The 27879-nt window shown below is 29.7% G+C and overlaps 1 protein-coding gene across 5 annotated transcripts in view; it reads left to right on the top strand.

Annotated features, from left to right (window-relative positions):
• LOC129912038 (calcium-binding mitochondrial carrier protein SCaMC-2) overlaps window positions 1-27235 on the top strand; it is a 46785-nt gene extending 19550 nt beyond the window's left edge. Inside the window, exons 1-4 of one of the 5 annotated variants that reach the window (XM_055990123.1) lie at window positions 10423-11159; window positions 23122-23280; window positions 25719-26295; window positions 26366-27128. In XM_055990123.1, the coding sequence (XP_055846098.1) occupies window positions 11043-11159; window positions 23122-23280; window positions 25719-26295; window positions 26366-26592 (1080 nt within the window). In that variant the 5' untranslated portion in view covers window positions 10423-11042 and the 3' untranslated portion in view covers window positions 26593-27128. Of the gene's footprint in view, window positions 1-10422; window positions 11160-21512; window positions 21645-22879; window positions 22946-23121; window positions 23281-25718; window positions 26296-26365 lie in introns of those variants that run through there. The other 4 variants (XM_055990126.1, XM_055990125.1, XM_055990122.1 and 1 more) reach the window with 4 other exon arrangements.
• Window positions 27236-27879: the final 644 nt, after the last annotated feature.

Genomic DNA, 27879 nt, shown 5'->3' with positions numbered 1-27879 from the left:
AGAAAATAATAACTTCACACGATAAAACATATCTCTAAAACCACACTTCAAAAACTTTACACTTCGTATGCAGTAGCCTTCCCAGCTAACAATGTTGGTGGTATAAAGCTTTACAGAAGCAACAGTTAGATCTGTTAAGCTTTTTAGAAGCAAAATTGTTAGTCGGGTTCAGCTTTGATTTGACAGAAGTCTCATGGCTGTATACCTTTGGCCCAATTCTCATATAATTTAGCATAATTTTTGTTTGTGGGAAAAATTTCAAAAGTTTTGGACCTACAGAGCTGTATGTGGTTATGTAGGATATTGGATAGATTTAAAAGCTGAAATATTCACCAGATTTTAGCTGAGACCCTCTTGTATGTTAAAAATGTCAGGTGCTATCAGAGCCATAAGTTGAGCTGCCCCGGGATAAAACTAATTTTTTTCTCTTAATCAAGTGAGACATCAAAAGAAAGAAGTCTTTAAGTTCCATTCATAACTGAAAATCAAAAGTTTATTGAAGGTCTGGTCGCTGTGTTATTTGCCTCTACACATTTTTTTTTCTTACATTCGGAGGCAGATGATAATGCAGATATCGCTGACCAAAGTCTCTAAAAAAAAAAAATATGAGTTCACAGTGAACAGGCCTATAGGGGAAGTGGGGGCAAGACCGCCCACTTAGTGTTTGAATGTCTTAAAAACCAATAAAAAACATCTTTAAAATAGAATAAAGTTTTTATTCATTAAATTTAATGTTTTTTGCAGAAACTCTCATTATTATAAAAAAATAAAAAAATACTGAACTAAAGATAATACGTTTTGAAAAAACATCAAACAAAAAACCGTCTTGCCCCCACATGGGGGTAAGACCGCCCTATCAAATTTTGTTGGTAGAAAGACCGTTTCTATTGTTTTAAATGCAGCCTATTTGTAATAATAACACAATTATTCTATATTTTCATTAGTTCTCACTCCAGCACTAGCTTTTTTGGTACCATTTGGTACACATTTTGCACTTAATCCAACAATACTTTGGATTCGATCAAGAAAACAGTTGCTGACACAGAAGGTACAAATACAATTTGCAAAGTCCTCTTCATCAGAATCATCAATTACAATAGGTATTGTTAGGCGCCTGTTGCTTAGCTTTTTGAAAGATTTAACGGTGAACTTCTTTTTTCAATTTGTTTAAGCTACCAGAGCTTCCAATTTCCCGCATGGGCGGTCTTGCCCCAGTCATATCATATTTGATGTTCTGTAGTATTTTTTTTTTTTTAATTTATCTTTATGACTCCTTCTTTCGCAGAAAATACTTTTTAATATTCACTTTCTATTATGAAAAAAGTAAAAGTAAAAAATTTTAATTATTTCAGTGTCAAAAATACAACTGACTTTTTACATGAACGATAACAATTTGATGAAAAATCACAAAATTTACCGTAACTCTTCGGGGTCTTAACCGAAATTGCTAAAACTTACAGACGTGATCGATCGTACAAAAGAGGGCACCTATTTTATATTGCAAGTGCTGCCAATTTTACTTTTTTTCATACAACATAGTACAAAAACCGTCTTGCCCCCATAGGCGGTCTTGCCCCCACTTCCCCTATATGCATTTAGGTAAAAAAATTAATTTTTTTTTTAAGATTTTGGAAATTAATTTAAATAATGCTAAAAAAATACATTTTAAAAAATGCCCGTCATATTCATCGACTGAGATATCAAAAAGAAGGTCTCTTTATGTTCTATTCATAACTGTAGGCCAAACGTTTCTTGGAGGTTTGGTTGCTAATTTATTTGCATCCAAGCAATTTTGTTTTCATTCTTTATTTTCTTACATTCCGAAGCCGATATTTTTTTTCCCAAACCCTCGAAATAGGTTTTGAATTAAAGAAATGAGGTTATAATCAGCAAGCCTATGCATTTAGATAAACAAATTTTAATTTTAGAGAAAAAAACAAGGTTAACCCCTTGCCAAAAAAATTACATTTTCAAAAGAAAGGTCTTAAGAAGACCTATTCATAACTGAAAACCAACAGTTTCTTGGAGGCCTGGTTCCTGAGATATTTTCAACCAAACTTTTAATTTTCGTATTCTGAACCCTATATCTTTTTGACCAGTCTCGAAATTGGTTTTGAATTTAAGTTATAAGTTCATAATCAACAGGCCTATGCATTCAGGTAAAAAAGTTCAAAAATTTTTTTTTTAATTTTCGGAAAAAATTCAAAGGGTGATTGCGTTTAAAAATTAAGTTAATCAAAGATAGTGTTTTTTACTTCCATAAACATGAGTCTATAGTTTTTTAAAAATGTATTTATTCAAACATAATTAATCAATATTTGATAAACACGAATGATTAATTCTTTTAAATTAATACGCAATTATAAAAAGTTTACAGTTTATAATCTATTTCATTATTTAATTAACACAAATTTTATATGCTTTGTTCGCAAAAACAAAAGTTCCTTGTTTACGTCTGGTGAGTTAAGTGCGGCCCCTGTATAATTTTTTTTAGTATGTTTGTCTAGACAGAAAAGTCAATAGATTGAATCCATTTTTAATGTGTACCTAATAATTTTTTAAATGGTAAGAGGTCTAAAAATATCATGGCCCCAAGATATTAGTACAGATTGTTTTAGTAACAAAAACACCAACCTTTCTTTTATCAACATAGATTAAAAAAAAAATATCCCACCCAGTTTGTATTTTGTGCTAAAAATATACACATAAGCAAACCTACATTACAAGTGTATATGTATATGTTAGAACATATACATACCTATATCAACAAAGTTCACTTTTTATCAATAGACTCGGGACGGGAAACAAGATAGCAAAATTAATTGATTCATTCAATTTTAATTGCTTGTTTATTCAAAGTATTCTTAAAAATTAGGTGTGTTTTTTTGTTTATCTATATAGATTTTGTGCAAAAAAACGACATCGAGATTTTTGAAATCCATGCAAACATTTGGCACCACTGTACATATACTTTGGCAGCTGTCTGTCAAAAATGTTGCTTTTGTTTTTTTTTTATTTCAACTCCGAAGTGGGAAGGCCATTACATCCATGTTGGATGCAAACAAAAATTTTCATATGGCCATGGCATCCATGTTGGATTCAAAAAAATTGTTTTTTTCACAAAAAACCAAAAATTACACTGGTTAACAAGGGTTCTGTTGCCGGAACAAAAATATACTTTTCTGAAGGTTTTTGGTGTGCTGAACTCGAATCCGAAATCAAAAAAATTCTAGCAGCTCCCGTTTTTGAGATATTACCGTTAGAAAATGCAAAAAAACGTTTTTTTGAGTTTTTCGGACCTTATTCTATTGTATAAGGAAAATTGTTTGAGCATATTTAGTAACGGTTTCTATAAGAACTATTTCCCATCTTTCGATACCTGTTTAAATCTTTTCAATATCTTATGTATTGCCCGAGATATCTTAAACTGAAGTCAGTGGGTTTGGCTTCATATATCATAAAGAAGATAATGACATTATAAAATTTTTAAAAATATCAAACAACTGAGGATATCTCGGGAAGTAAAAAAGATATCGGAGAGATTTAAACAGATTTAAAAAGGTGGTAAATAGTTCTTATAAAAACCGTTACTAAATATGCTCAAACAATTTTCCTTATATAAAAGAATAAGGTCCGAAGTGCTGCACTTTCTAACGGTAATATCTCAAAAACGGGAGCTGCTAGAATTTTTTTGACTTCGGATTCAAGTTCAGCACACCGAAAACCTTCAGAAAAGTATATTTTTGTTCCGGCAACAAAAAAAAAGTTTAGTTTTGTAAACCAGTGTTATCTGTATATTCTTAGCTACATTTTAAGACCATGACCATTAACATTAGTTGCTTCGTTCTTGTGTTATAAGCGTTTGAAGGTAGCCATATTGAATTTTTTTTCGATTTTTAAAAAATCAAATGTGAAAACTTTTTTATTTTTATTTCTAATTTTTCGAAAAAACTTTGGTAATTTTATATGCATATCTGTTCAACAATCTTATCAGGATCCATTTAAGACTTTTATCTGAAAAGTGCATTGCGTATATCTCGAGATATTAACATTTCAATGCAACCATGTCAAACAAATTTTTGATTATTTTTTTCTATGAGAGTTTTTTTCAAACCTCGTTTTCTCCGCTTTTTTTTTTTGTTAATATTTTCAGATATTTCTGTATGAAAACAACAATTAAACTACCTTGGCACTACTGTTTTTATCGAGAGAAAGTAAAATCTGGATAATTATCGGGATTTTTCAAAAATCTATACAGATAAAGTTTTTGTTGTTTTTAACACGTAAATTGTTTTGATTTCAAAAATCTCGATGTCGTTTTTTTGCACAAAATCTATATAGATAAACAAAAAAACACACCTATTATAAACGTTGGAGATTTTTTATTTTAATACAAAATGCTGTACCTATTAAATTTGTGTCCAGTAAATATCGCGGAAACTGTTGTATAAAACTCCATTTAATGCGTATCCAAACTATCTTGCAAAATACATATAAACAAAAATTACATTTGTATTTGTATTTTGTCTGTGTCAAGACTCAAGAGCCGTTAAAAAAGAAAAATCCTCATATCCCAATAATAAGTCTGTTTGGGTTCTTTTTGGACAAAAATATGAATTTTGTCAATTTTTAAGAAGTGGGGAAGAAATCCTCTCACAGAAAGAAAAATTGTGTAAAAGTATCCAAACGCTTTAAGGCACAATTTTCTACTACTTTTTTAACATAAAAAAAAAAATGTAAACAACAACACCAATTCAAAAAAAAAAGCAACGAAAAATATCAAAACATTTTGTATTTTATTTTTCAAACACTTATTTCATTTTTGTTTTCACAAAATATTTGAATTCCAGCCGTATCGGAAACTTGCTAAGATTCCCGAAAAAACTAATCACGGAATTCGTTCGTAATGGAAAATTTCATACTAATCGTCACTATGATCGGATTTTGTGACTGTTTTTTCGGGAATCGTAGATAATTTCCGACACATGGAATTCTTGCTAAAACCGATTAATTTATTTTGAGCATTACACTACTAAAAAGCAATTAATTAATATAAAAACAAAAGACAAAGCCACGCCGCCATGTTTGTAGTTTGATTTGTTTATGTGTGTTTGGGCAGAAATTAGCAAGAAGAGGAATGTTTTTCTCTCTTCTTTGGTGAAAAAGTTCATTGTTTCAAAGTACTCAAACAGGAAATGGGTTAAAAAAGTTGAAAAAGTAGAAATATTTCTGTTTTAGGCAGTACCCAAACAGACCTAATGTGTCAAATCATGTCAAATTGACTGTCAAGCCATGGGGCTTGACTGCGGCTTGACTTCTTATGACATTATTTATATATTTTATATTGCTTCTCGGATAAAATAGTTATCTATCCGATCCCGGGAGTGGCACATTCCATAAGTCATAACTTAAGAAAATGAAAAAAAAAAAAAGAAACTGAAAACAATTTATTTGAAATTTCAAAACATGGAATACCCAATGTTTGCTCTGAACACATTGACAACTCGGTTAAATACATAACTGCTTAGCATATATTTGGGCCTATTCGGCGAGATCTTCTATTCTGCTATTTTGTTATGAATTTCCATACATCCATATAAATCTAAGCTGTCAAAAAATCTTTTATGATTTTCATATTTGGTATTCGGCATTCCCAATCTGCTATTAAATCTGTTATAAAATCTTTTATGAAATTCGAACTGTCAAAAAATCTTTTACGAATCTCAATTTTGGTATTCGGCATGCCTAAATCTTTTATGAAATCTTTTATAAATCATAAAAGAATAAAAGACAGATTTTCATGGCTCTTATGATAAAAGAATTTATGAGAGTAGAAAGTTTTCAATTGAAATAGGTATATAATTTTCTCTTATTTATGTATAAATAATTGAGACTCACGTAAGCTTTTTATTGATAATAAAACAAGTAATTCAAATAAAAAATTTCAATATTTAAGACACGACATGCTTGGACAGACAGATTGGACTTGTAGCTTCCAAAAAGGATATATAGCGCCAAAAGCAACAAAAAAAAAAAACACATTTTATGAACAATTTACGTACATAGGTTATCAAAAATTTTTTGATTGCATAATGCATTTTTCTGACTTTATAAAGTTGGCGACATTTTTCAATTCAATTTTTAACTTTTAACTTAATTTAACAACGAAATGCGAGCAAACGCGCTTCACTTTCATCGAGATTTGTTGATTTGATTATTTTGATTTGTTTTTTTTTTTCTATTTGACAAATGACAGATGATAAAAGAAGTTTCATAACAGAATTTTATAAAAGATCGAATTTCTGAATACCAACTGTAAAAGATCTTTTATTTTTCAATCTTTCATGACTCATAACAGAAAATTCATAACAGAAAATTCATAACAGAATAACAGAAATGGCAGAATAGGCCCAATTGACAGATTTCTTGACATGAGTTATCAAAAGTAACTATGTTCGATATTCCTTTTCTAAGGTGGAACAAATGATGCAAATTGTGACAATGACGTTTGGACTTAGGCTTCCAACTCATTTTGAAGTATTCCTTTTTCAATGGCACTTCATGGCCAAAGAGAGATACATAATTCAGGCAAGATCTTTAAAACACGCAGACTCTTCGAACCTATTTATATTGAGACTTCGAGTCTGGGCTCTTCGAAATTCAATGAGTTAGAAGGAGGTAGGCATAACATCATTGTATCCTTTGTATTGTAACTGATTAATTTCGAAAGAAGTCCAGTGTCAGGAGTCCCGATCCAAACAGGGTCAATGGGTAAGCACAATAACTTGCTTCAAACCTCAATTTCTCAAAAATGAAATTAATACAGAAATAATGTGTATGGATTCCATACCACCCAAAGTAAAAGTTCGTATGTCGAGGGAACACCGAACAAACCTATAGTAGAAACTTTGCTCTTTTTGTTTGCTATCAAAATCATTCCGTCAAAACATTATCTGTCATCTGTTTCGGTCTGATAAGTCAACGTCAGTTGCCGCAACTAGTTCGAAAAATTGGCACATTTAACATCTTACTGCTTTAAGTGTGTCGCAGTATAAATTTCATTTTACAAATTGTTAATTTGTTTCCTGAACCCAAAAATATTTCATTATGACGTTAAACATGTCAATCACATGTTACAACAAATTATATTCAAATACCTTTCTACATATTTCACATTCACCCTATAAAATGCTTAAAGCTAGCAAAGGCGCCAACACTGCAAACTTATTTTTGTAAAAAAAAGTAAATAAATTGAATTACCATATCATCAAATCAAATCGATGAAAACAAAATGTCTTTTATTAATTTGTCCTTCAAGTGAACCCACTAAAGCCGCTAATTTAGATTTCTTCAAAGTGGGACATTTTTAGCAATACCCCATTTCAATTAGCTATTTATTGCATCTGTTGAGGTAATAATTAAGATACTTAAATATACTTCGGTTCATGCGCTATAACTTTTCTTTAGAGATATTCTGGCGGCATTATATATTTATGGCCTATATTTATACAATTTTTCATGTACATTGAATTGCAAACAAATCATTTAAAAACAATTTTTTTTTCTGCAGACAGACAATAACTAATAAATCCTCAACCCCATCTATCAAGTTCGGCACGATCGTTTCTCTTTACTCTTTCCTATCAAAGACCAACAAACTAATGTATTTTTTTTTTTTTTCAATTTTATTTTTCTAACCACTTCTACCCCGTGATGTGTTCGAATTGAAATTCTCTTTCATCTCATTTTTTTGTAATCTATTGTAGACTCTTTTTCTAAAATGCTAGAATGTACATTTGCAAAGCTTTTTTTTCGTTACATAAGATTCTACAACTCGAGTATCGACAATATTTCTAGTATTTTCTAGTTGGTTGTGCAAATTTTTTTTCTGTCCAAACTATAACAAAAAGAATCTGTCTTAGTTACTCAAACATACCAAATACACACACAAACATTCAAACAAAATTAAAAAGAAAAAAGAGTGGGAGAACATAGACTGTGTGAAATTACTTATTAACGTTTGGCAAAATACAATTTAAATTGTCGCCGGCGTGTTGAAGCACAGTGGAGCATTTTATCGTAGATATAGCTAAACAGTTACACATACACAATAGGGTTATGCATGCAACATACCTGTTAGAATGGAAAATATGGTAAACAAACAGGTCTAACCCATATACAATTTTGACACATTTACCACTTCACAACGTTTACATTTTCTTGAATACCCTTAATGTAAAAAGAAGCTGACATCAGTTTCATGTTTCATAAAGCTTTACCTGTATGTATCTTTCCAAAAATTTCGTAATAGTTTTCACAGGGAATCTGTTTTTTTTTTTTTTTTGCAAAAATTTAAATATGTGTTTCATCGAAATTTACATCTAGAATTCTTATTCAGAGAAGAAAATAATATAAACGAACAGAACCAGAAAAATAATTTCGTGCATTACATCTTTGTGTTTTCCTTAAAAATGTATGGTGAATTCATCTTGGAAATTAATTTCGAATTTGAAATTTGTATTGAAAATTATCTTATTTTTCCTATTCAAAATAGTCTTAAAAGTAAAAACCTTCTTTTAAAATATCTTCATTAAAGAGCAATGAAAGTTTCCAATTCCTAACATCGTAGAACAAAAGAACATAGTTCTGTTCTGAATTCTGACATCGAACAGAGCTACTCGACCTCACAGCCTGTTTTCACTGTGGCCCAAATGAGATTATTTAGCAAATTATCTCATTTCGAATGTCAAATTGCATAGAAAAAACAAAATTAAATTTGAAATCTGAACTGACCTAATTTGCAAAATTATCTCATTTGGGCTGTAGTGAAAACAGGCTATTATACCATTCGATTTGCAGATTTATCACTTATTCCAAAAAAAAAAAAAAAACAATCGCAGAACCCGTTCCTTATCAAATTTCTGTCAGAATTCCGTGATAGCTTTCATGTAAAAAGTTATGCTACTGATGTCTTGTATGGATCGAGTTTTATAAGCACGTTTGTATTTTATCGAGCTGTTGAATTACGTTGACGTAACAGATGCGCCGAATTATATTGGTCGGCCTTTAGACAAATTATTAAACTGAACATGAATATGCACAATCACGAGCTATACTCTTTGTGTGAGCACACTCATGAATGCATTGGACCAATAAATTCAAATAATTTTGAATTTCTAATGTTTATCGATGGTAACAGACAAAAAATAATACCTAATATTATTACTGGATTTCGGAATATAAATATAACTTGAGGAGACTTACTTCTCTGCTAAAAAATGCTGTCTGTACATGGAAGAAAGTCTATCGTTTTCTAAAAGATGTATTAAAATATAGGATGCTAATTGTAACTGAATATTTAGTCTTTTTTATATTCTTTTTGCTTTTTTTTTGATAATGTAAAAGTATTTTGTTTTTTTTTTTTCATTTTATCATTTAAATTTGCCAACCGAGCTGACGAAAAATCCAAAGCTTTAAAATTCACTGTAAAATTTGTAAATAGTATTTAAAGGGACAAACCAATAAATAAATTACTTACTTACTTATTTTATTTACTACTCAAATTTTAAACTTAATTTTGAATTGGTCAAGTTGAAATGCGCAACTGTGGTCAAAATTTGTACTGAGTTACTAAGTCGAAAGAAACTTTCGCCGCGGTTTTTTTTGAGAAATGTCAGACGTCAATCCATCTGTCATTTAGTTATTTTCTTTGTTTTCTTAGACTGCGTAGGTCAGAAAGTATGTAGAACGGATGTTCTGACACGGACGCCATTTTTATAGATAACTAAAAGTATACAAATCTATTTCCAAACTCTGAAGGCTATAGGAGGCGCTAGTTTATTCCGCCTTAGTAACTCAGTTCAGAAAGTATGTAAAACGGATGTTCTGAAAAGGACGCCATTTTTATAGAAACGAAAAGTAAACAAATCTATTTCCAAACTCTGAAGGCTAGGAGGCGCTAGTTTCTTCCGCCCTAGCAACTCAGTTCAACTCTTGACCAATACTGCCCTAATACCTAATGTTGCTTAAATGTCCATTACAAGATTGTTTTTTGTAATACTACATGTTTTGCTTACTAATAACAACAAAACGAAATTTTGTCAACATACTGTTGTAAAATACATCACTGTACAATCAGCACCGGCGGAATGTCGCTGTCGTAGAAAAAAAAAACCAAACAAGTTTCTGTGATAACGCTCTCTTGATACTCTTCGTACTTTACAATACCCATACGACTATACACCATAATGATCAAAGTCCCCCTTATTCGTAACCAATTGTATCTATCTTTATAAATGTTGTTTTAAGAGCTTAGTATAGGGTGCCAAAACAACCCCTCCAACCGCGCTTAAAAACACATTCGTAATCACCAACGGATTGCGTCAATCTACACATTTATCTGTACTATCGCCCGCTTAGTGCAGTCTTCATGTGACGTTCGTCGTTGACTTGGCAATTTGAAAATTTCAGTCTCAACACAACTACTGTCTCGAGTAGTAGACGATCGAATCGCGGCGAATTCAAAACGCTACAACGGATACAGTTGGAATTTTTTATTACCAAACAGGAACTGTTATCCTTCGTGTATGTGTGTGAAAGAAACGTCCATTATTAAAAATAACGTTTTCTACTTTTTGACAAGGAAAAAAGAGGCTTGTTCATTTCATAGAAAAAGAGAGAGTGCATATTTCGGGTCAAAAAAAGGGAAAAAATATTTGAAATTTTTTGTAAACGGTCTTTTCTTATTTTTTTTTTTAATTGGACTGTGCTCCAATAAATTGAAATAAAAAAAAAGTGAAAGTCTTGTGTTGTAAGACTTGAAGTTAAAAATAATACGAAAAACTATTACTTGCAATGCTGTTATGCATTATTAATTTTTTGAACAGAAAAAAATTTAATTCAAGTGAAGTTTTTAAATAAATTTTGGACAGCAAAAAAAAAAGTCTGAACTGAACTGAACTGTGATTGGACATTTTAGTGATTTTTTTAAATTTATTTTTTTATTATTTTGTGAATAAATAATAAAAATAACAGAAATTAAAATGTTAAAAAGTAACAACATAAATATGCAAGTGGATTACCATAATATCCATCAAATGGCTCTTGCCGGAGATATGTTGGAAGACTTTGTCATCATATTTCGAGATATGATGTCCAGGGTAAATATCCTTTTTTTTTAATTTTTAGTTCTGTTTATGAATTAGTCATCATTTTTATTTCGAAATAAAATGAAGTTCAAAAATCCCCCCAAAGATATCCGCTTGATTTGTCATTCTCTCTCGCTCTCTTAAATTTAATTTAAATTTTTTATTTTTATTAAAGAGAATATTCGCATGCCATGTGCTAGCTCCCTTAAACAAAAAAAAAAAAACCTGCCTATTCTTGTTTGGTTTATTAATGGGAGCTAAAAGCGGTCTTTGAGGTATCGCACTTAGCAACAGCGATTATTTACACGAACTTTATAATAAAACAGAAGTATCTTTGACTGACAGCAACCCCAAAGTCTTTTGTTTGGCTAGATGTTGTTTTTTTTGTTCCACAATAATTGAATAGTCTTTGTGAGGTTCATATGTATGTTTGTGTATGCGAGCGAATTAATCGCGCCTCCGATCATACATTATAGCAAATAATTTAAAAGTTTGTTGGTATTTATTCATGCGATAACAAATATTTAATAAGCGTGTCTTGAGAGTTGATAGATACGCCGCCAATTCGTAGAAATGAAGTTATCGGCCATTCGATTTCTAATTTACTATGAACTTGTGGCATGAGTCATCAAAAAGAAAAAATCGTTGAAACTCTTGTGAATGAAGCAAATATATTTTTAGTGTCGGAATGAAGCAAATATATTTCTTACGGAATTTAGGTTTTGTTTGAAAGTTATTAGGTTAATTTCTTTTATGTTATATACAATCAGAGAAGAGAAGAATGATAAAATTTGAATTTTTGCCAATTCGTATACAAGAGATGATGCAATTTAGGGTTTGTCTGATTAATTTGAATGTTATGTCAAAAAAAAACTTTGATGCTTACAAAATATGATTTTAAATTAATTGCATTTATCTCGCTGAATATTTATGTAAAAAGATAAACATTTTTCTATTCTAAAAACAAAATCTCAAAATTATCATTAGAAATTTCCTTTGCTCAGTAAAAGTGATAAATTAAGCTATATTTTCAGGTTTCAGAAACTTGAACTAGCCTATTTATTGAATTTCAGTAAAAGTGAGAAATTAAGCGGTTTCAGGTTTCAGAAACTTGAACTAGCCTATTTATTGAAAAATGTCAAAATTGACACAATGTCAGTTTATATATGGTGTTACTTTGACTATTCTTATCTATCCAAATCCAAATCATAAATTCTTTCACAGTTTTGATATGCTGGGTTACATCTATAAAGAATTGTAGTTGTTTATCGTGACATTTCTAACAAAATAGCTAACCAGGTTTTAATTATTTGATTTCATTCTCATTTATGTTTAGAAATTATTGATAAGTTTGAGTCAGTAATTTATACACCTTAGAATCTAAACTTTTGGTGAATCGTTCAAATAAAAAAAAGTAGCAAACATTAATTTCACCTTAAGGTTTACAATAGCGTTATTAGGTGGATCAAGTCGTACACTTTGATTACACCTAAATCCTCTATTTTATGCGTGTATCTGAACGCGCCTTATCCTTTCTTTCAAGTTAAATTCAAAATTGACAACGTCAAACAATTGTTTTGTTTGAACTGTTTGATTTGATTTTTGGTTTTAACTCTTTGTTCTTTTTGCTTTTCGTTAGGAAGTTTTAAAAATATTTAAGTTGCATTTTAATAACATTCCATATCTTTGTTGGTATTAGAATACTGAGTACCAAATGTATGAATACAAATTTTGCACCCAAATGCAAAATTGAATGTATGTTAAATATGCTAAATCATTTAAATGCATTATAAAACTAAAGCAAAAAGTCTCTGGCTTTTCTTCTGCTATACTATTAACATGGAAAAATAAATCACCTTGAAATAATTATCCGGTCGATCGGGCACGCGTTTACCGTTAATTTAAAGCCATGCACTCACTCAATAATAACTACTATTTCAACTCTCATCTGGTTTAAATGGACTTTGACTCGTACCATGTTATTTAAATACTTAATCCTACCAGTTTGAACAAGATCAATATGAATTAAATAGAAAAGACTAACAACTAAACATTTTTTTTCAAACAAGTATCATATGCCATTGGCATGATAATTAAGCACACTCTGTGGTAATAATTTATTATTCAACAGCATTGTTCCGATAACGAACTAGTTAGTAGTATTTTTTATGATTCATATCCGTCTTCATGTTTCGTGTAGGCATTTTTGCATGATATTCTCATTAAAATGATTGGCGTTTGGTTTTGGTATGCAATTGCAGTGACAATATGAGTCAGGAAAATCTCTTTGAATATTATATCGTAAGCGTAACGTAATCAAATCATACATGTGTTTGATTACACTATAGTTGCAATGTACAGCTGCACCTGAAATATACAAATGTTCCAGAGATATTTACATTCTATTGTATTTATCTATTTATATTGACAGACAGGTGTGACGTTTAATTGCCAAAAGTGATAAATGAATTTTGACAGTCACGTGTGTGAATGTCATTGAGTTTTCTATTCGTAAAATGTTTCTTTGGATTACTTCAATTAACTTCATTCAATGACATTTCTGTCAATGTCATTGTCAATTGTGGGTAAAATTTGGTACATTCCACAAGCTTTTATTCGATTGAAAACTGAAAAGAAACACACCTGATATTTAATATTTTTAACATTTTTTTTTTAATGATCGGTACAAATTTCGCATAAAACTGCAATATTTGTATATTAAACGCGTGCACTTGCTATAAGGCTATAATTGTGTTCCAGTACCTGGCAAATTGTTACTGTAAACAATTTAATTTGTTTATTGTTTATTTTGACTTAAATTATGACATGCAAAAAAATTAAACACCATCTACGTTAAATGCCCGATTACACTTAACCTTGTTAATGTTGATGAAGTAAGCAAACATACCATGAAGAGTTCAACATCCCACACACTTGTAGAGATAATATTTTATTAGACATTTATTTAACTTTATTCAACGTAAACACTAATACATGTTTAGGATAAGAAAAAAGGTCAAATGATTTAAGTGTAAAATAAATGGAATAAATGTCATAACTGTAATAATTGTAAAGTTACATTATCGTCTGGTTAACTATTTATATGAAATAATACCTTAACCTGAACCATTTGCACATATGAATGATAAATTGCAAATGGTTTGTAGGAATAGTAACTATACGACCCGCGACCGTTACTTATATTCTAATAGTAAATTGAATAATTTAACTGATTGTGACTGTTCATTTATTACTTATTGTTATGGAGAAGCTTTTTTGTAAATAAATTAATTCAGATGCTCTGTCACTTAGAATTAGAAGAAAAAAGAAAACAAACAAACTTAAATCAGTTTGCTTCATAAATGCTGATTCATTGTCGTTAATAGTAAACTGTTTGTTTACTTTGGAAATTTTTTAACATGGGAAAGTTTTTTTTTTATTTTCTAGATTTGAATACACAATAATGAATAATATCTGGAAGGTATATTGTATAAAAAAGTCGAACTGATAAGAAAAGTTCTTAGAAAAAGTACAACAAAATAATAAAATGATTATATTTGGGTTTATCCCCTCGATCTGTCAAAGTAATGGTTATCAACTAGATTATTATGGACGATTTAGGACCTGTTTTTCAGTTCAAATTAAACTCTGAGTTAACCCTGGATTGTTAAGTCCTGCGATATGATTTCTGAGTGGCAGTTTTTCAGTGCAGAATCAACAAACCTGTTATAAACTTTTATACAAACCATTGACTAAGATACTGTTTGAACTGAAGTCAAACTTTATTTTTATAACAGGAATTAGATAGTGACGTAACTGTAGATTATAAAGTTTATCTTATGATAATCATTTATTGATTTACAGTTATTTACTGTCATTTAATTACACGGTGTTACAAAAATGAGGTTTCAAAATATACGCGGGCGGAGACCTATCAGGTTTTGTAGAGCTAATCGCACTGATTACGAAACGGTATTTGAAAATCCCCTAACACCCCCAAAATCTGAAGTTACGGGTAAAAAACGGTTTTTTGGACCTTCACCCATTGAAAAAATTCTAGCTTCGACAATTTTTTACCCATTTTCGATTTTTTTACAGTTTCTGATAGAAGATAAATATACCTTTACAACAATGTATAAAACATGTAACTCGGTTAAACCACTTAGAATTTATAAGCTGTCAAAGTTCAAAAATTCCATTTTTTTCGTCATTTGCCCAACTTCGGCATCAATTTAAAGTATATGTTTTCAAAACAACATGCTATTTAAAAAATATATTCATAAACAATATATATTTCCCAATCAATCGAGGTATTTTTTATGAAAATCACTCCAAAATTGGCTGAGAAAAAAAATTTTTTCGATTTCAACCCAGATACAGAAATTCGAACTTTTAGGTATAGAACAAAAATGTTGTTTCGGCACGTAGTAGGATAACCTGGGCGCCAGGATTTGATAACGGATTTTTGTAGAGGAGCTCAATACAAACATTTTTTTTCTTTGGAAGGGGGGTCTATCTCCCCCCGTTTAGGTGGGAGGGGCAGTTGTCTAAAAAAAAATTATCAAAATAAAAAAAAATTATTAAAAAACAACGGCAACACTTACAGTAATAAATGATACCATTTCCGAAAGGAAAAATTGTACATTTGATTCTAATTTTTAAATCAATATAATATAACCAATAGTTTTTGAAATAATCGATTTCAAAGTTAAAAATAGGCGAAAATTTTTTTTTTAAAACTCATTTAATACTATTTTTGTCCAGACTGTGAATTTTAGTAAACAAATTACTTACACAGAAAACTGCCTCAATTGATTTCTTATCGAACAGTGAAAACTATATGTTTCTATGTCTTCTAGTTTTTGAGAAAATTGAAAAATTATTTTATCAGATTTTTCTTTTTTCAAAATATTTTTTGTTTTTATTTGTTTTTATTTTTCAATTTTCTCGAAAACTAGAAGACATAGAAACATATAGTTTTCACTGTTCGATAAGGAATCAATTGAGGCAGTTTTGTGTGTTAAAATTTTTTTTATTAAAATTCACAGTCTGGACAAAAATAGTATTAAATGAGTTTTTAAAAAAAATTTTTCGCCTATTTTTAACTTTGAAATCGATTATTTCAAAAACTATTGGTTATATTATATTGATTTAAAAATTAGAATCAAATGTACAATTTTTCCTTTCGGAAATGGTATCATTTATTACTGTAAGTGTTGCCGTTGTTTTTTAATAATTTTTTTTTATTTTGATAATTTTTTTTTAGACAACTGCCCCTCCCACCTAAACGGGGGGAGATAGACCCCCCTTCCAAAGAAAAAAAATGTTTGTATTGAGCTCCTCTACAAAAATCCGTTATCAAATCCTGGCGCCCAGGTTATCCTACTACGTGCCGAAACAACATTTTTGTTCTATACCTAAAAGTTCGAATTTCTGTATCTGGGTTGAAATCGAAAAAATTTTTTTTCTCAGCCAATTTTGGAGTGATTTTCATAAAAAATACCTCGATTGATTGGGAAATAGATATTGTTTATGAATATATTTTTTAAATAGCATGTTGTTTTGAAAAATATACTTTAAATTGATGCCGAAGTTGGGCAAATGACGAAAAAAATGGAATTTTTGAACTTTGACAGCTTATAAATTCTAAGTGGTTTAACCGAGTTACATGTTTTATACATTGTTGTAAAGGTATATTTATCTTCTATCAGAAACTGTAAAAAAATCGAAAATGGGTAAAAAATTGTCGAAGCTAGAATTTTTTCAATGGGTGAAGGTCCAAAAAACCGTTTTTTACCCGTAACTTCAGATTTTGGGGGTGTTAGGGGATTTTCAAATACCGTTTCGTATTCAGTGCGACTAGCTCTACAAAACCTGATAGGTCTCCGTCCGCGTATATTTTGAGTGTTACACCGTGTTATCAACCAAATCAGTTATACAGCTCATTTTGTTGGAATTTCTTTATCATTTATCACAAATAAATCTTTTTGCTTTTAGCACTTGACTTAAATCGATATGAAACTTGTGGTTTGTTCTAAAGGAGTAGGTTAGTTATAACAAAAACTTTAAAATATTTATAAAGTATGATGCAATACAAATTTACTATTACAAAATAAATTCTGTCTTGGTAAGTGAAAATGCGTTTCTTTGTTTAATATAAATTTTATAAATTCAAATAAAAAATAAGTTCTGCTGTCGAGAATATTAAATAGACTTTGGACATTGACGTCAATTATAAACTTTGAGATGAGATTTTTTTTTAATTATTTAAATTAATCTTATTATCTTTTAGTTTTCGTCGAATAAAATAAACAATACAAAAAGGCGTGGGTGGGGCATGTGATTTGGAATAAAAATACTTCAAAAATATTTAAAAAAGACATACATATATGTATTTCAACAATATCTGGGTGAAGTTTTTTATGTAAATAATAATATTAATAAAAATGTAAACATTTTGCATGAATTCCACCTGTTGTTGATCAAACTATCATTAATTTGAACACAGCTAATTTACTTTACCAAAAATAACAGAAAACTAGGCTAGTTCATGCTTTTGAAATCTTAGCTTTGTTCATAAAAATAGCTATGTTCATACGATTGTTATGTCGTTTTCGATTGGTTTTACTCAAGGATTCACTCATTCTGAAATCCAATAAAACAGTAGAATCGTTTCCACTCAATTCTGAAAGTTTGTATCGGTGTTAGTGAATAATCAAATAAAAAAAATTTAATTTTGTACGAGAAAATTTTGTTTGACATTTATTTTCTATGTATAAGTAATTTTGAGTCGATTCTGATTTGAAATCGAGAAGAGAATTTTACTTCTGAGAAGCGTTTTAGCTGTCATGTTTTTGTGAATAAAACGCTTTCAGAAGGCTTCTGAATGATTCCGGACGCTTCCGGACGGCCAATCGAAAACGACATTAGACTTTTTGATTCTGAATTTCGCACAGCCGTCAGTACCAAACGGACAAAAAAAAATAAAAAAAATTATTTCTTAAACCGGGTGAAAACCAAAACAAACCAAATTTTCAAGAACGCGCGCAATTTCAAAGCACTTCTTTTCTATAAAAAAAACTCATACAAATCGATTTAAAATGTTTTATGGTAATTACGTTCTAATAAAATTTAATCTAGTCTCTAAAAATCGAAAAATTACTAAATTTAAAATACATTTAAATACTGTATTTATTAACAAATGTGGTTTGTTTTGGTTCTCGCCGAGTTTAAAACGTCAAAATGGTAACTGTAAAAAGAAAGAGAAGACAAGGACAATATTTCGAACTTCCCAATGGTATATAAATTGTTGATCCACATTCCACACGGTTGACTTATCGGATAAGGCCTGTAAAATTTTTAAGCATCTCAAATTGACATAATCATTTTAGGAAAATGTGTTCCTATTTTGCGATGTGTCAAGACATTCGTTTTGAACAGTCACTCAGTTAAAGCTTTTCAATTTTATCCAAATAACCGTTTAACAAACTTAATTAAAATGTATTTAAAAGAATACATATATTTGCATTGTGATATGTTTTTATGTATTAACATATTACGAGTATGTATTTATTTTTTTCGAACTAATTTTACTCGTGTTCGTGTCTACATCTGTTTTCTTCCTCAGCCAAAGAAAATAAACAAAAATAAAGCAAATGCTCACACAATTTAATTTTCTTTGAACTTCTATAATTATCTGCATTAAGCAAATTTCTCAAACAAAAGCACACAATGCCTATATAACCATCAACTCGCCCTCAATAGCCACCTTGAACTTAAAATTTACAAATGAGAAAATGACACTGGCACACGCGAGCCTAACAAGTTCATGGAAAATTCAATTGTTGATCTTTTTGTAGGTTTGTTTTATTTTGGCTATGTTCATAGTTGAAAATACTCAACAAGAAAGACGTTGAATAATAAGCTTTTTACCTAAATTCTAATCTGCTAAGGAAAATTTTAAATCGAATTATTAAACCTACATAAGGAAAAGAATTGCTTATAAATAAATGTTCACGAGTTACATGATGCATCTGTTTTAGATAAAAGTTCCGTAAGAAATTGCACGAAAGCCTTGAAATAAATTTAAACAAAATAAATACAATTAAATAAATGTATTTTTAGATATAATTTTTTTTGCAGACTTTTCAAAAAAATGTATAGGTACGCAAAAAAAATGTGTCTTCACGTGATTTGAAAAATTTTGCGTTCGTTAAATAAATCTCCGCATCTTCATAGCTTGATGTGTTTATTTTTGGATTTTGTTTAGTTTTTTTAATGCTTTAATATAAGCTATACATATATGTATAAGAAATTAGTCAATGAAAAGAAATATTCATCACAAAAACTTGCCAAACAAGATATTAATCATTATTATCATTAAAAAATAGCAATAAATTATTGTAATAGAATTTGTGTTTTCATCTGTCAATCGAAGAAATGTGTTCAGATCTTTAAACACATCAGAGGTGCGTTCTTTTTCTAACAATAGTTAACTATTGTTAACTATCGTTAACTTTTGTCGTTCCTAAACTACAAAATAGTTACGATTGGTAACTATTTGACAGATGAACATCGTTCCTAAACTCGTTTTGAAGTGTCAAATAGTTACAAATCGTAACTATTTCCAACTCACCTCCATGATATGAGTTGAACATTCATGAGATTGTTTATGTATCAAAGTGGATGTTTTGTTTACAAAACGAACTCAAAGATTTCTTTTCTTTTTTCTATTAAATTGTTTGTTAACATTAACGAAAACATTTTTTCAAGATATCAGAAGAAGTAGTAGTCTACTCATGAGTAGAAATCTAGTACTACCAACCACACATTCTATCTATTTGAGGATTCGAGCAGAAGATCTATCACCTCCACAGTCAAAATTATCTTATTTACTCATTTGTTAAGCCTAGTACGCAGAGATCGAGCTAAATTTTAGCTCCCATACAAATTACACTGGTCAACAAGGTTTTTGTTACAGACATCAAGACATACTTTTCTATAGGTTTTTTGGGTGCTGAGCTCGAATCTGGAGTCAGAACAATTCTATCACATCACGTTTTTGAGATAATCCCGTTAGAAAATCGAAAATGCCGCTTTTTACCAGTTTTCGAGATTATTTCTTAGCTTTTGGTTATTTGTTTTAAATAAATTTGTAACGGTTTCTAGTAAAACTAAATCTTGTCTTTCTAAATCCGTTTAAATCTTTTAAAAATTTCTTTTCTTCGTTGAGAAATCTGAAGTTGAAATCAACGTGTTTGGTATATCTTATGTTTATTTACTTTTAATAGCGAATCTCAAAAAGTTCTTTGCCAATCGCTTTCAAATTTTGACACAACGTTCTATTTTGAATCTTGCAAGTTTTTATATCTGCGAAAGTGGTGAATCGCGGTGAGATACATCAAAGCGTGACTGTGTCAGATAAGTTATACTAAATAATTACTAGTGAGAAAAATATAATTTTTTTCTTGTTAAAAACAAGACAAGAACTTAATGGAATGTAAACGAAACGTTGTGTCAAAATTTGAAAGCGATTGGCAAAGAACTTTTCGAGATTCGCTATTAAAAGTAAATAAACATAAGATATACCAAACACGTTGATTTCAACTTCAGATTTCTCAAAGAAGAAAAGAGATTTTTAAAAGATTTAAACGGATTTAGAAAGACAAGATTTAGTTCTACTAGAAACCGTTACAAATTTATCTAAAACAACTAACCAAAAGCTAAGAAATAATCTCGAAAACTGGTAAAAAGCGGAATTTTCGATTTTCTAACGGGACTATCTCAAAAACGTGATGTGATAGAATTTTTTTGACTTCGGATTCGAGCTTAGCACACCAAAATCCTATAGAAAAGTATACCTTGGTTTCTGTAACAAAAAAAAAGTTTAATTTTGTTGACCAGTGTTATCGACCAAATTTAGCCGAGCTAAAATGTATCTAAGCATCTTATCGATAATTTGTACGGGAGCTAAAATTTAGCTCGACCTGCGTATTAGATAGAAGGGTAGTTGGATAAATGCTGTGTAAATGAATTAGATATTCAAAAAGTCTAGGTGTCTGCGACATAAGGCGTGTTCAGATTTTGAAATTTTTTTTCGACTATACCTACGTAATTCTGACATTTTCCCAAAAGATTTGCAAGTAAGCCAAACAACAGATGGCGCTGTATCTGTACAAAAATGCAGTATTTGAAAACTTTTGTTGATTTGTTTATATTTATTAGTAACAAACATGAATGATTTTATTTTCGTGTAACTTTAAATACAACTATGAAATCAAAATATTTTAGCCACAAGCAAGAATAACAGACCAAACCATACTTTTTCAAAAGTTTTATATCATCATGATTTCATGAATATAAATTTCATAATATGCCAGTTTGAATATTTATCATTTGTCAGTTAAGATTTAAATAAATGAACAAAAGAAGTGACAAAAACACAATACGTGGACTATGGAGCTTTTAGAATCTTTCAAGACTTCCAAGAGCTATTCTGTATGTTTTGGGTATTTAATTTTTTTTATAAATAATGTATTTTCAGTATGTAACTGTTTTTTTTTTATACCTCATTATTTAACCTAATTTCCGTTGAAAAGAACAAGCTCTTAGGCCCAATTTATTCACACTCCATTAGATTTAAACCCGCTATTAAAAAAGGGAAATTTTAAAATTTATATGCGATTCAAAAGTTTTCTAATTTTTAATGGAGCCTTTAAATATAATGGAGAGTAAACAAATTGGACCTAAGTAATGTTGGGTTACCGATCGCTAAGTAATCACGCATATTTTCTTCCTTGATTTGAACGAATTGTCAAACAAACGCTTTTGATAAGTTTGGAATATTCCTTTGACACGAATTTCAAATCAAAATCAAGTCTGATATTTTAAAATAATATAAATATCGTGTACTTTCATCCATTAAGCATTTTAATCATTTCCATTACATGCATTCAAACATCCATTGTAGTTTACCAGCCAACTGGACAATGGCAACCCCATATTATCATGCAACCCCATTGCATTGCATCCCCATTGCAACACCTCTCTCTATTATGCACTATACACAATCATCATGAGTACTGCATGTGTTGAACTTTTCTTCTGTTCTGTCATAGGTAGCACATACCGTTACAAAATATGTGTCTAGCTATGGAGGAAATATAATTATGCAATTGGCAAGCCTCGCATTGTTAATGTATCTTTTTTTCTTTCTTTTTTTTTATTTATATTTATTTATTCAGCGTCAAACTGCGTGTCACTAAAAACTAAATAAAAAAAAAACTATTTTTACTTCCCTATACACGAGCGAGAGAGCGCACGCTTAGAGAACAACGTATTTTTCTTTTTTTTCAAGTTTATTGTTATATGCGAATAAATGACTGTCCTCTCTAAAAAACCCGATTGATATACACTTGACAGTGTAATATTCTTTATAATTTAATTTAATGCTGTTGCTGTAGCCGCTGTTGTGCCAAAAAGAATCAACATTGAGCGAGAGAGAGCAGCTCTAAAGTCGTCGTCGAAAAAACCTGACAAACGTCGACGACAACGACACTATATTTTCACCCAAATGTTTTGCTCTTCCTATAAAGAAAATGGCAAGGAAGCACTAGTTTAACATTCAGAGCTTCTGGCACGCTTGAATGTTTTAGTTTCATAAATAAAAAAAAATTAATATTACTTTTTGTTTTTTTTTTTTCTTTTTTCTAATAACAATTTTATTTATACAAAAAAACATTTCGAAAATGAAAATATTGCTGCCTTTGCCAACTCCTGTTGACGATGCTGAAGTTCATGTAATTTTTGTTGTTTTAAATGTTTTTGCTGTTTTTTTTTATGTAACTTTTCATAGCTAAAATATTGTTGCTTTAAATTTTTTATATTTAATTTGATTTTTTTTTTATATTTTAATTTAAATTTAAAATTAATATTTAAAATTAATTAATTTTGTTTTAATTTTAATTCATTACAGTACCTCGATATTGGCGAAGATATGAATGTACCTGATGACTTTACACAAAGTGAAATGCAAAGTGGGATGTGGTGGCGACATCTAGCGGCTGGTGGTATAGCTGGAGCTGTTTCGCGCACTTGTACAGCACCTCTAGATAGGATAAAAGTATTTTTGCAGGTAAGAGAAATAAGGCATGTTTTAGTAAATTTTTTTTTTTTTTTTCTTAATTTACTATGGGTTGACAAAAATACTCAATGACAATTATTTTGCATAAATTAGATTATAATAAATGAGAATACAATTTTCTCTTCAATGAATTTCATGCTAGAGGTGATTCTCTCTGGTTTGATAAAGATAGAACAAAGAGTGATGTTTCATTTTAATAGCATTATTGCTCTCTTCTTAAAATGACATTGGTTGAATTATGTATTCAACACGTGTAGTGTTGAAATTTAATTGTTACTCTGTAGATTGTTTCATTCTGACTCATAAATGGAAATTCAATTGTTACAAATGAAGAAAAATTCTACTCTTTCAAAGAAATTATTACGTCTCTAATAAAACAAAACTTTGTGACGTTAAAAACAAGAGTGTGTACACAATGTACAAGCGATTGAAAAACTTGTTTTGTACACGCATGAAAATGCATTTTAAAACTTTGTAGTTACGTTCGCACCATAACAAACAAAACTAAACAAAACAAAACAAAAAAAGATGGTGCTAAGATAACTAGTTAATCCCTTTGACATTATTTGTGAAAAAGTAAATTTTTCTCCGATACAAACGCTATAAATTTACGAATCCGACTCCCGCTCCGACGTTCCTGAATAGAATGTCAAGTCTTGACAGCTGAAAAGTGACATTCAAAATGATAAGAAATGTAAAGAATATTAAAAAAAAAACGATTTTAAAATTATAAGCACTAGATGGCGCTGATGTCACTACTTGACGTTTACTTCTAGCTTTGACGGCTTCAATTTAATAGCATCCAACTCATAAAAAACTTTTAAACAAACAACGATTTATCTCAAACATCAAACTATAAAAAAAACTCATAAAACTGGTGGTGGACAATTTATTGATTGAAAAACAGGTTTTTAACTGACAGAAACTAAAAAATAAATCCAGCAGTTTCAGACTAAGTGGAACAGACACTTAATATTGTCAAATCTGTGAGATGCAAATTTGTCCCAAATATCTTAGACAAGGCTCTGAACTTAAGTTCAGAATTTCTTTTATTGCAATATTAATCAGAACCTTTAAAATTTCTAAACTTTAATTCAGACTCTCAGTTTAGCATATATGTCACATCTCAATGGTTGCCAGCCGTAAATTCACGAAGCCACAAATAGCACAAATGATACCGTCTACCTGTCTGTCTGGGAAAGTTAAACAAGTTCAATTTTTTCTAGTTAACAGCTGGTTAAACATTTAACTTGCGGCAGTTAGGTAGCAACGATTTATTAGTGGCTGACACCAGTTAGGTATGCCTCGTGCATTATTTTTAGAATGATTTTAAAAATGTTTGTTTTTTTATAAGATAAATCAAATTTTAGTTCTGGGTATAAAAATCTGAATCAAAATGCACACAATTTAAATACTTCTCTTGGTAATTATCATTGATTCGTGAAAAAAAAAGTTTTTGTTAAAATAAAACACAAAAATAATATTAATAAAAACAAATTAAAATTAAAGTGTCATTGTAGTTAAACAATGCGGTTGGGTATGATGTCTTTCTATCACAAAATAAAACTTCATAATCAATCAAAATTTGTTTAGCCGTTTTATTGACTTTCGAGTCACGAGTCGAAAAGGTCTTCCATCAAGTTTTTGTCTCTGACTTCCTTTGCAAATTTTCAAAGTTTTAACGGAATTTTTAAATTTGTTTTGAAAGTTTTGCAGTCAAAATTTTCCAATTTTGTAAAAACTCACAACATGATGTGGGCATCTGTTAACCAATTTCAGCTTGAAATTAACCTCAACACAACGCACACTAGACAAACTCGAATCTCCCAGTTTAAAACTTCTATTAGTCTTCTATAAAAATTTCTTCTAAATCAATTCTCCTCTTCAACTTATCGATGTTTTACCGAAGTTAAAATTTAGCTTCTATAAAATCTATTTGAAGCTGAAATAATACTTCGGACCTCGGTGTGGCCTTTTCTGTGTGAGTTTTTTTGTGCCTTGTTTTTAAGGCAATTTACACGTTTTTTCGTGTACACAGAGGAATTCACTCTTGCGGAATTGGGTCCAAGGTTCAGCTAAACTTTCAATTTATATAAAAATGATTAAATAAATTAAGTATATTTTTAATCTTTTAAACCTTGAAAGGTTCTAAGGGACAAAAAGATCCATTAACTTTTAAGTGCTACAGCATTTTGTTGCTTACGCTCATCAACAAGTAATTTTATTTAATAAATCAACAACTGTGAGACTGAAATCACTCACCCATGTGTTAATTGAAGACACCATGTTGTGCCAAATTATTTTGTTTACAAATTATCACCTCAAAAGCATAGTAGCAACCCCTTTGGAATTATATTTGATTGATCACAACCCAAATTTATGATATAAAAATATTAATAAATATTTTGTTTTTCTTTATATTTATCAAGGTCCAAACATACAAAGCAAAAATCTCAGATAGTTTAAGATACATGCTCCAAGAGGGTGGCACACGCAGCATGTGGCGAGGTAATGGCATCAATGTTCTCAAAATTGCACCCGAATCAGCTCTCAAATTTGCTGCTTATGAAAAAATCAAACGGCTAATACGTGGCGATGAGAAACGACAAATGACCATAAGCGAACGCTTTCTAGCCGGTGCATGCGCCGGCGGTATTAGCCAAACAGTCATCTATCCCATGGAAGTATTAAAAACTCGACTGGCACTTCGCAAAACTGGCCAATACACAGGTATAGCCGATGCGGCTAAAAAAATTTACTGCAAAGAAGGTTTGCGCAGCTTCTATCGCGGCTACATTCCAAATATGCTCGGCATTATACCCTACGCTGGCATTGATTTAGCCGTTTATGAAACACTGAAAAAGAAATACCTTAGTACACATAATAATGCCGAAAATGAACAGCCAAATTTTATGGTACTTTTAGCATGTGGTAGTGCATCTAGTACACTTGGTCAAGTGTGTTCCTATCCATTGGCATTAGTAAGAACACGATTACAAGCTCAAGGTAAGAATTTTTTTTACTTTACTCTCAATCATGGAAATCATAATTAAATGTATATTCTTTTTTATTGCAGTCGTAAGCAAAACCAAAGCCATTTCAATTGATTCCACTGTAGCCGCATCAATTAAAACCACTGATGACAATATGCTGGATGTATTTAAACGGATTCTCCGAACTGAGGGAGTCTTTGGCCTCTATCGCGGTATAACGCCAAATTTCATCAAAGTCCTGCCAGCTGTATCTATTAGTTATGTCGTGTACGAGTACACAAGTCGAGCATTAGGTGTCAATATGACGTGATTTAATCACACCACAATAATGCTCTCTAGCTTTAAAGAAAAAACCCTAAGTGATACTATGATTATTTATTTTTATTAATATAGTAGCAATTTTATTTTAGAAAAAAAAAAAAACAAAAAACAAAAAACTTAACAAAATAATACATAATTTAAAAAAGAGATAAAAGAAAAGAAAACAGACATAAAAAACTGTTAAACAAAAAATAACGAGAAACCTGAGATATAACAAAGAAAAGAATAACAAACAAACACATTTTTGACTTTTTTTAGAATAAAAATTATAATGATAAATAAAATATTTTATTTTTCTTTAGAAAATGCATTTTGACAGTGCAATGTTCGATATATATATAAACGTCCATTGCTTTGAGGCACTTCACCTTATTCCTTAAAAAAAAAAAAAAAAAAAACAAAAAAAGAACAAAGAAAAACAAAAAAACTGAGGCTTACTTGCTAAATAAAGGCCAGTATGAATATCAAAAAAAAAAAAAAAATAAAGTAAGTTCTAGATGTTGCTTAAGTTTAAGGCTATAAACCCATTATGGAATAAAAAGTATCTTCGAAAATATATAACTTAAGCGATAAAGTTCTCTTATTTTTTATTCATACGGCCCAAAAAGTCTTAATTAAATAAATACATTATTTTAAAAAAATGAAGAAAATAAAACAAAAAAAACTCAAATTAGTCAAGTAAAACAATGTTAAGTTATTAAAATAAAAAATAATAATAATATAACTTCCTCTCCCCAAATGCTAAAAATTAAAAATTCTCTACATATACATACATATTCACATGCATACATACACATATGTAAACAAAATTCATGCCTTTTAAAAATATAAAATTAAACTAAAAAATATTCTAAAAAAAAAAAACTAAAAATTGGTTTAACCAAACAAAATTCTTAAATTAAATTAATTTATTTTCGTTTTTTTTTTTAATTAAATATAAATAACTAAAAACTTTTAATATTAAGAAATATGTATGTATTAAATATGTGTGCTTAAAAGAAGTATAAAACTAAAAACGAGTATGAATCATTTGGTGGTTAAACAATTATACAGTAGTTGTTTTGCTTTATTCTTTTTTTATTTTTTGTTTGTAAAATTGCCGAAATAGTGACAATTTTTTTTTACTTTAATGTATTCTCATTATAAGTATTTATAATTTTTATTAAATTAAAACAAACAAAAAAAATATAAACAATTTAAATTATAAGTTTATGATAATAATTTATTGAATTTTTATTATTATCTCTTCTTAAACATTAAACAAAAAACAAAAAGA

Source organism: Episyrphus balteatus, chromosome 2 (assembly GCF_945859705.1).
Source record: "Episyrphus balteatus chromosome 2, idEpiBalt1.1, whole genome shotgun sequence".
Taxonomy (NCBI): Eukaryota; Metazoa; Arthropoda; class Insecta; order Diptera; family Syrphidae; genus Episyrphus; species Episyrphus balteatus.
This window is presented reverse-complemented; position numbering and strand designations above follow the sequence as displayed.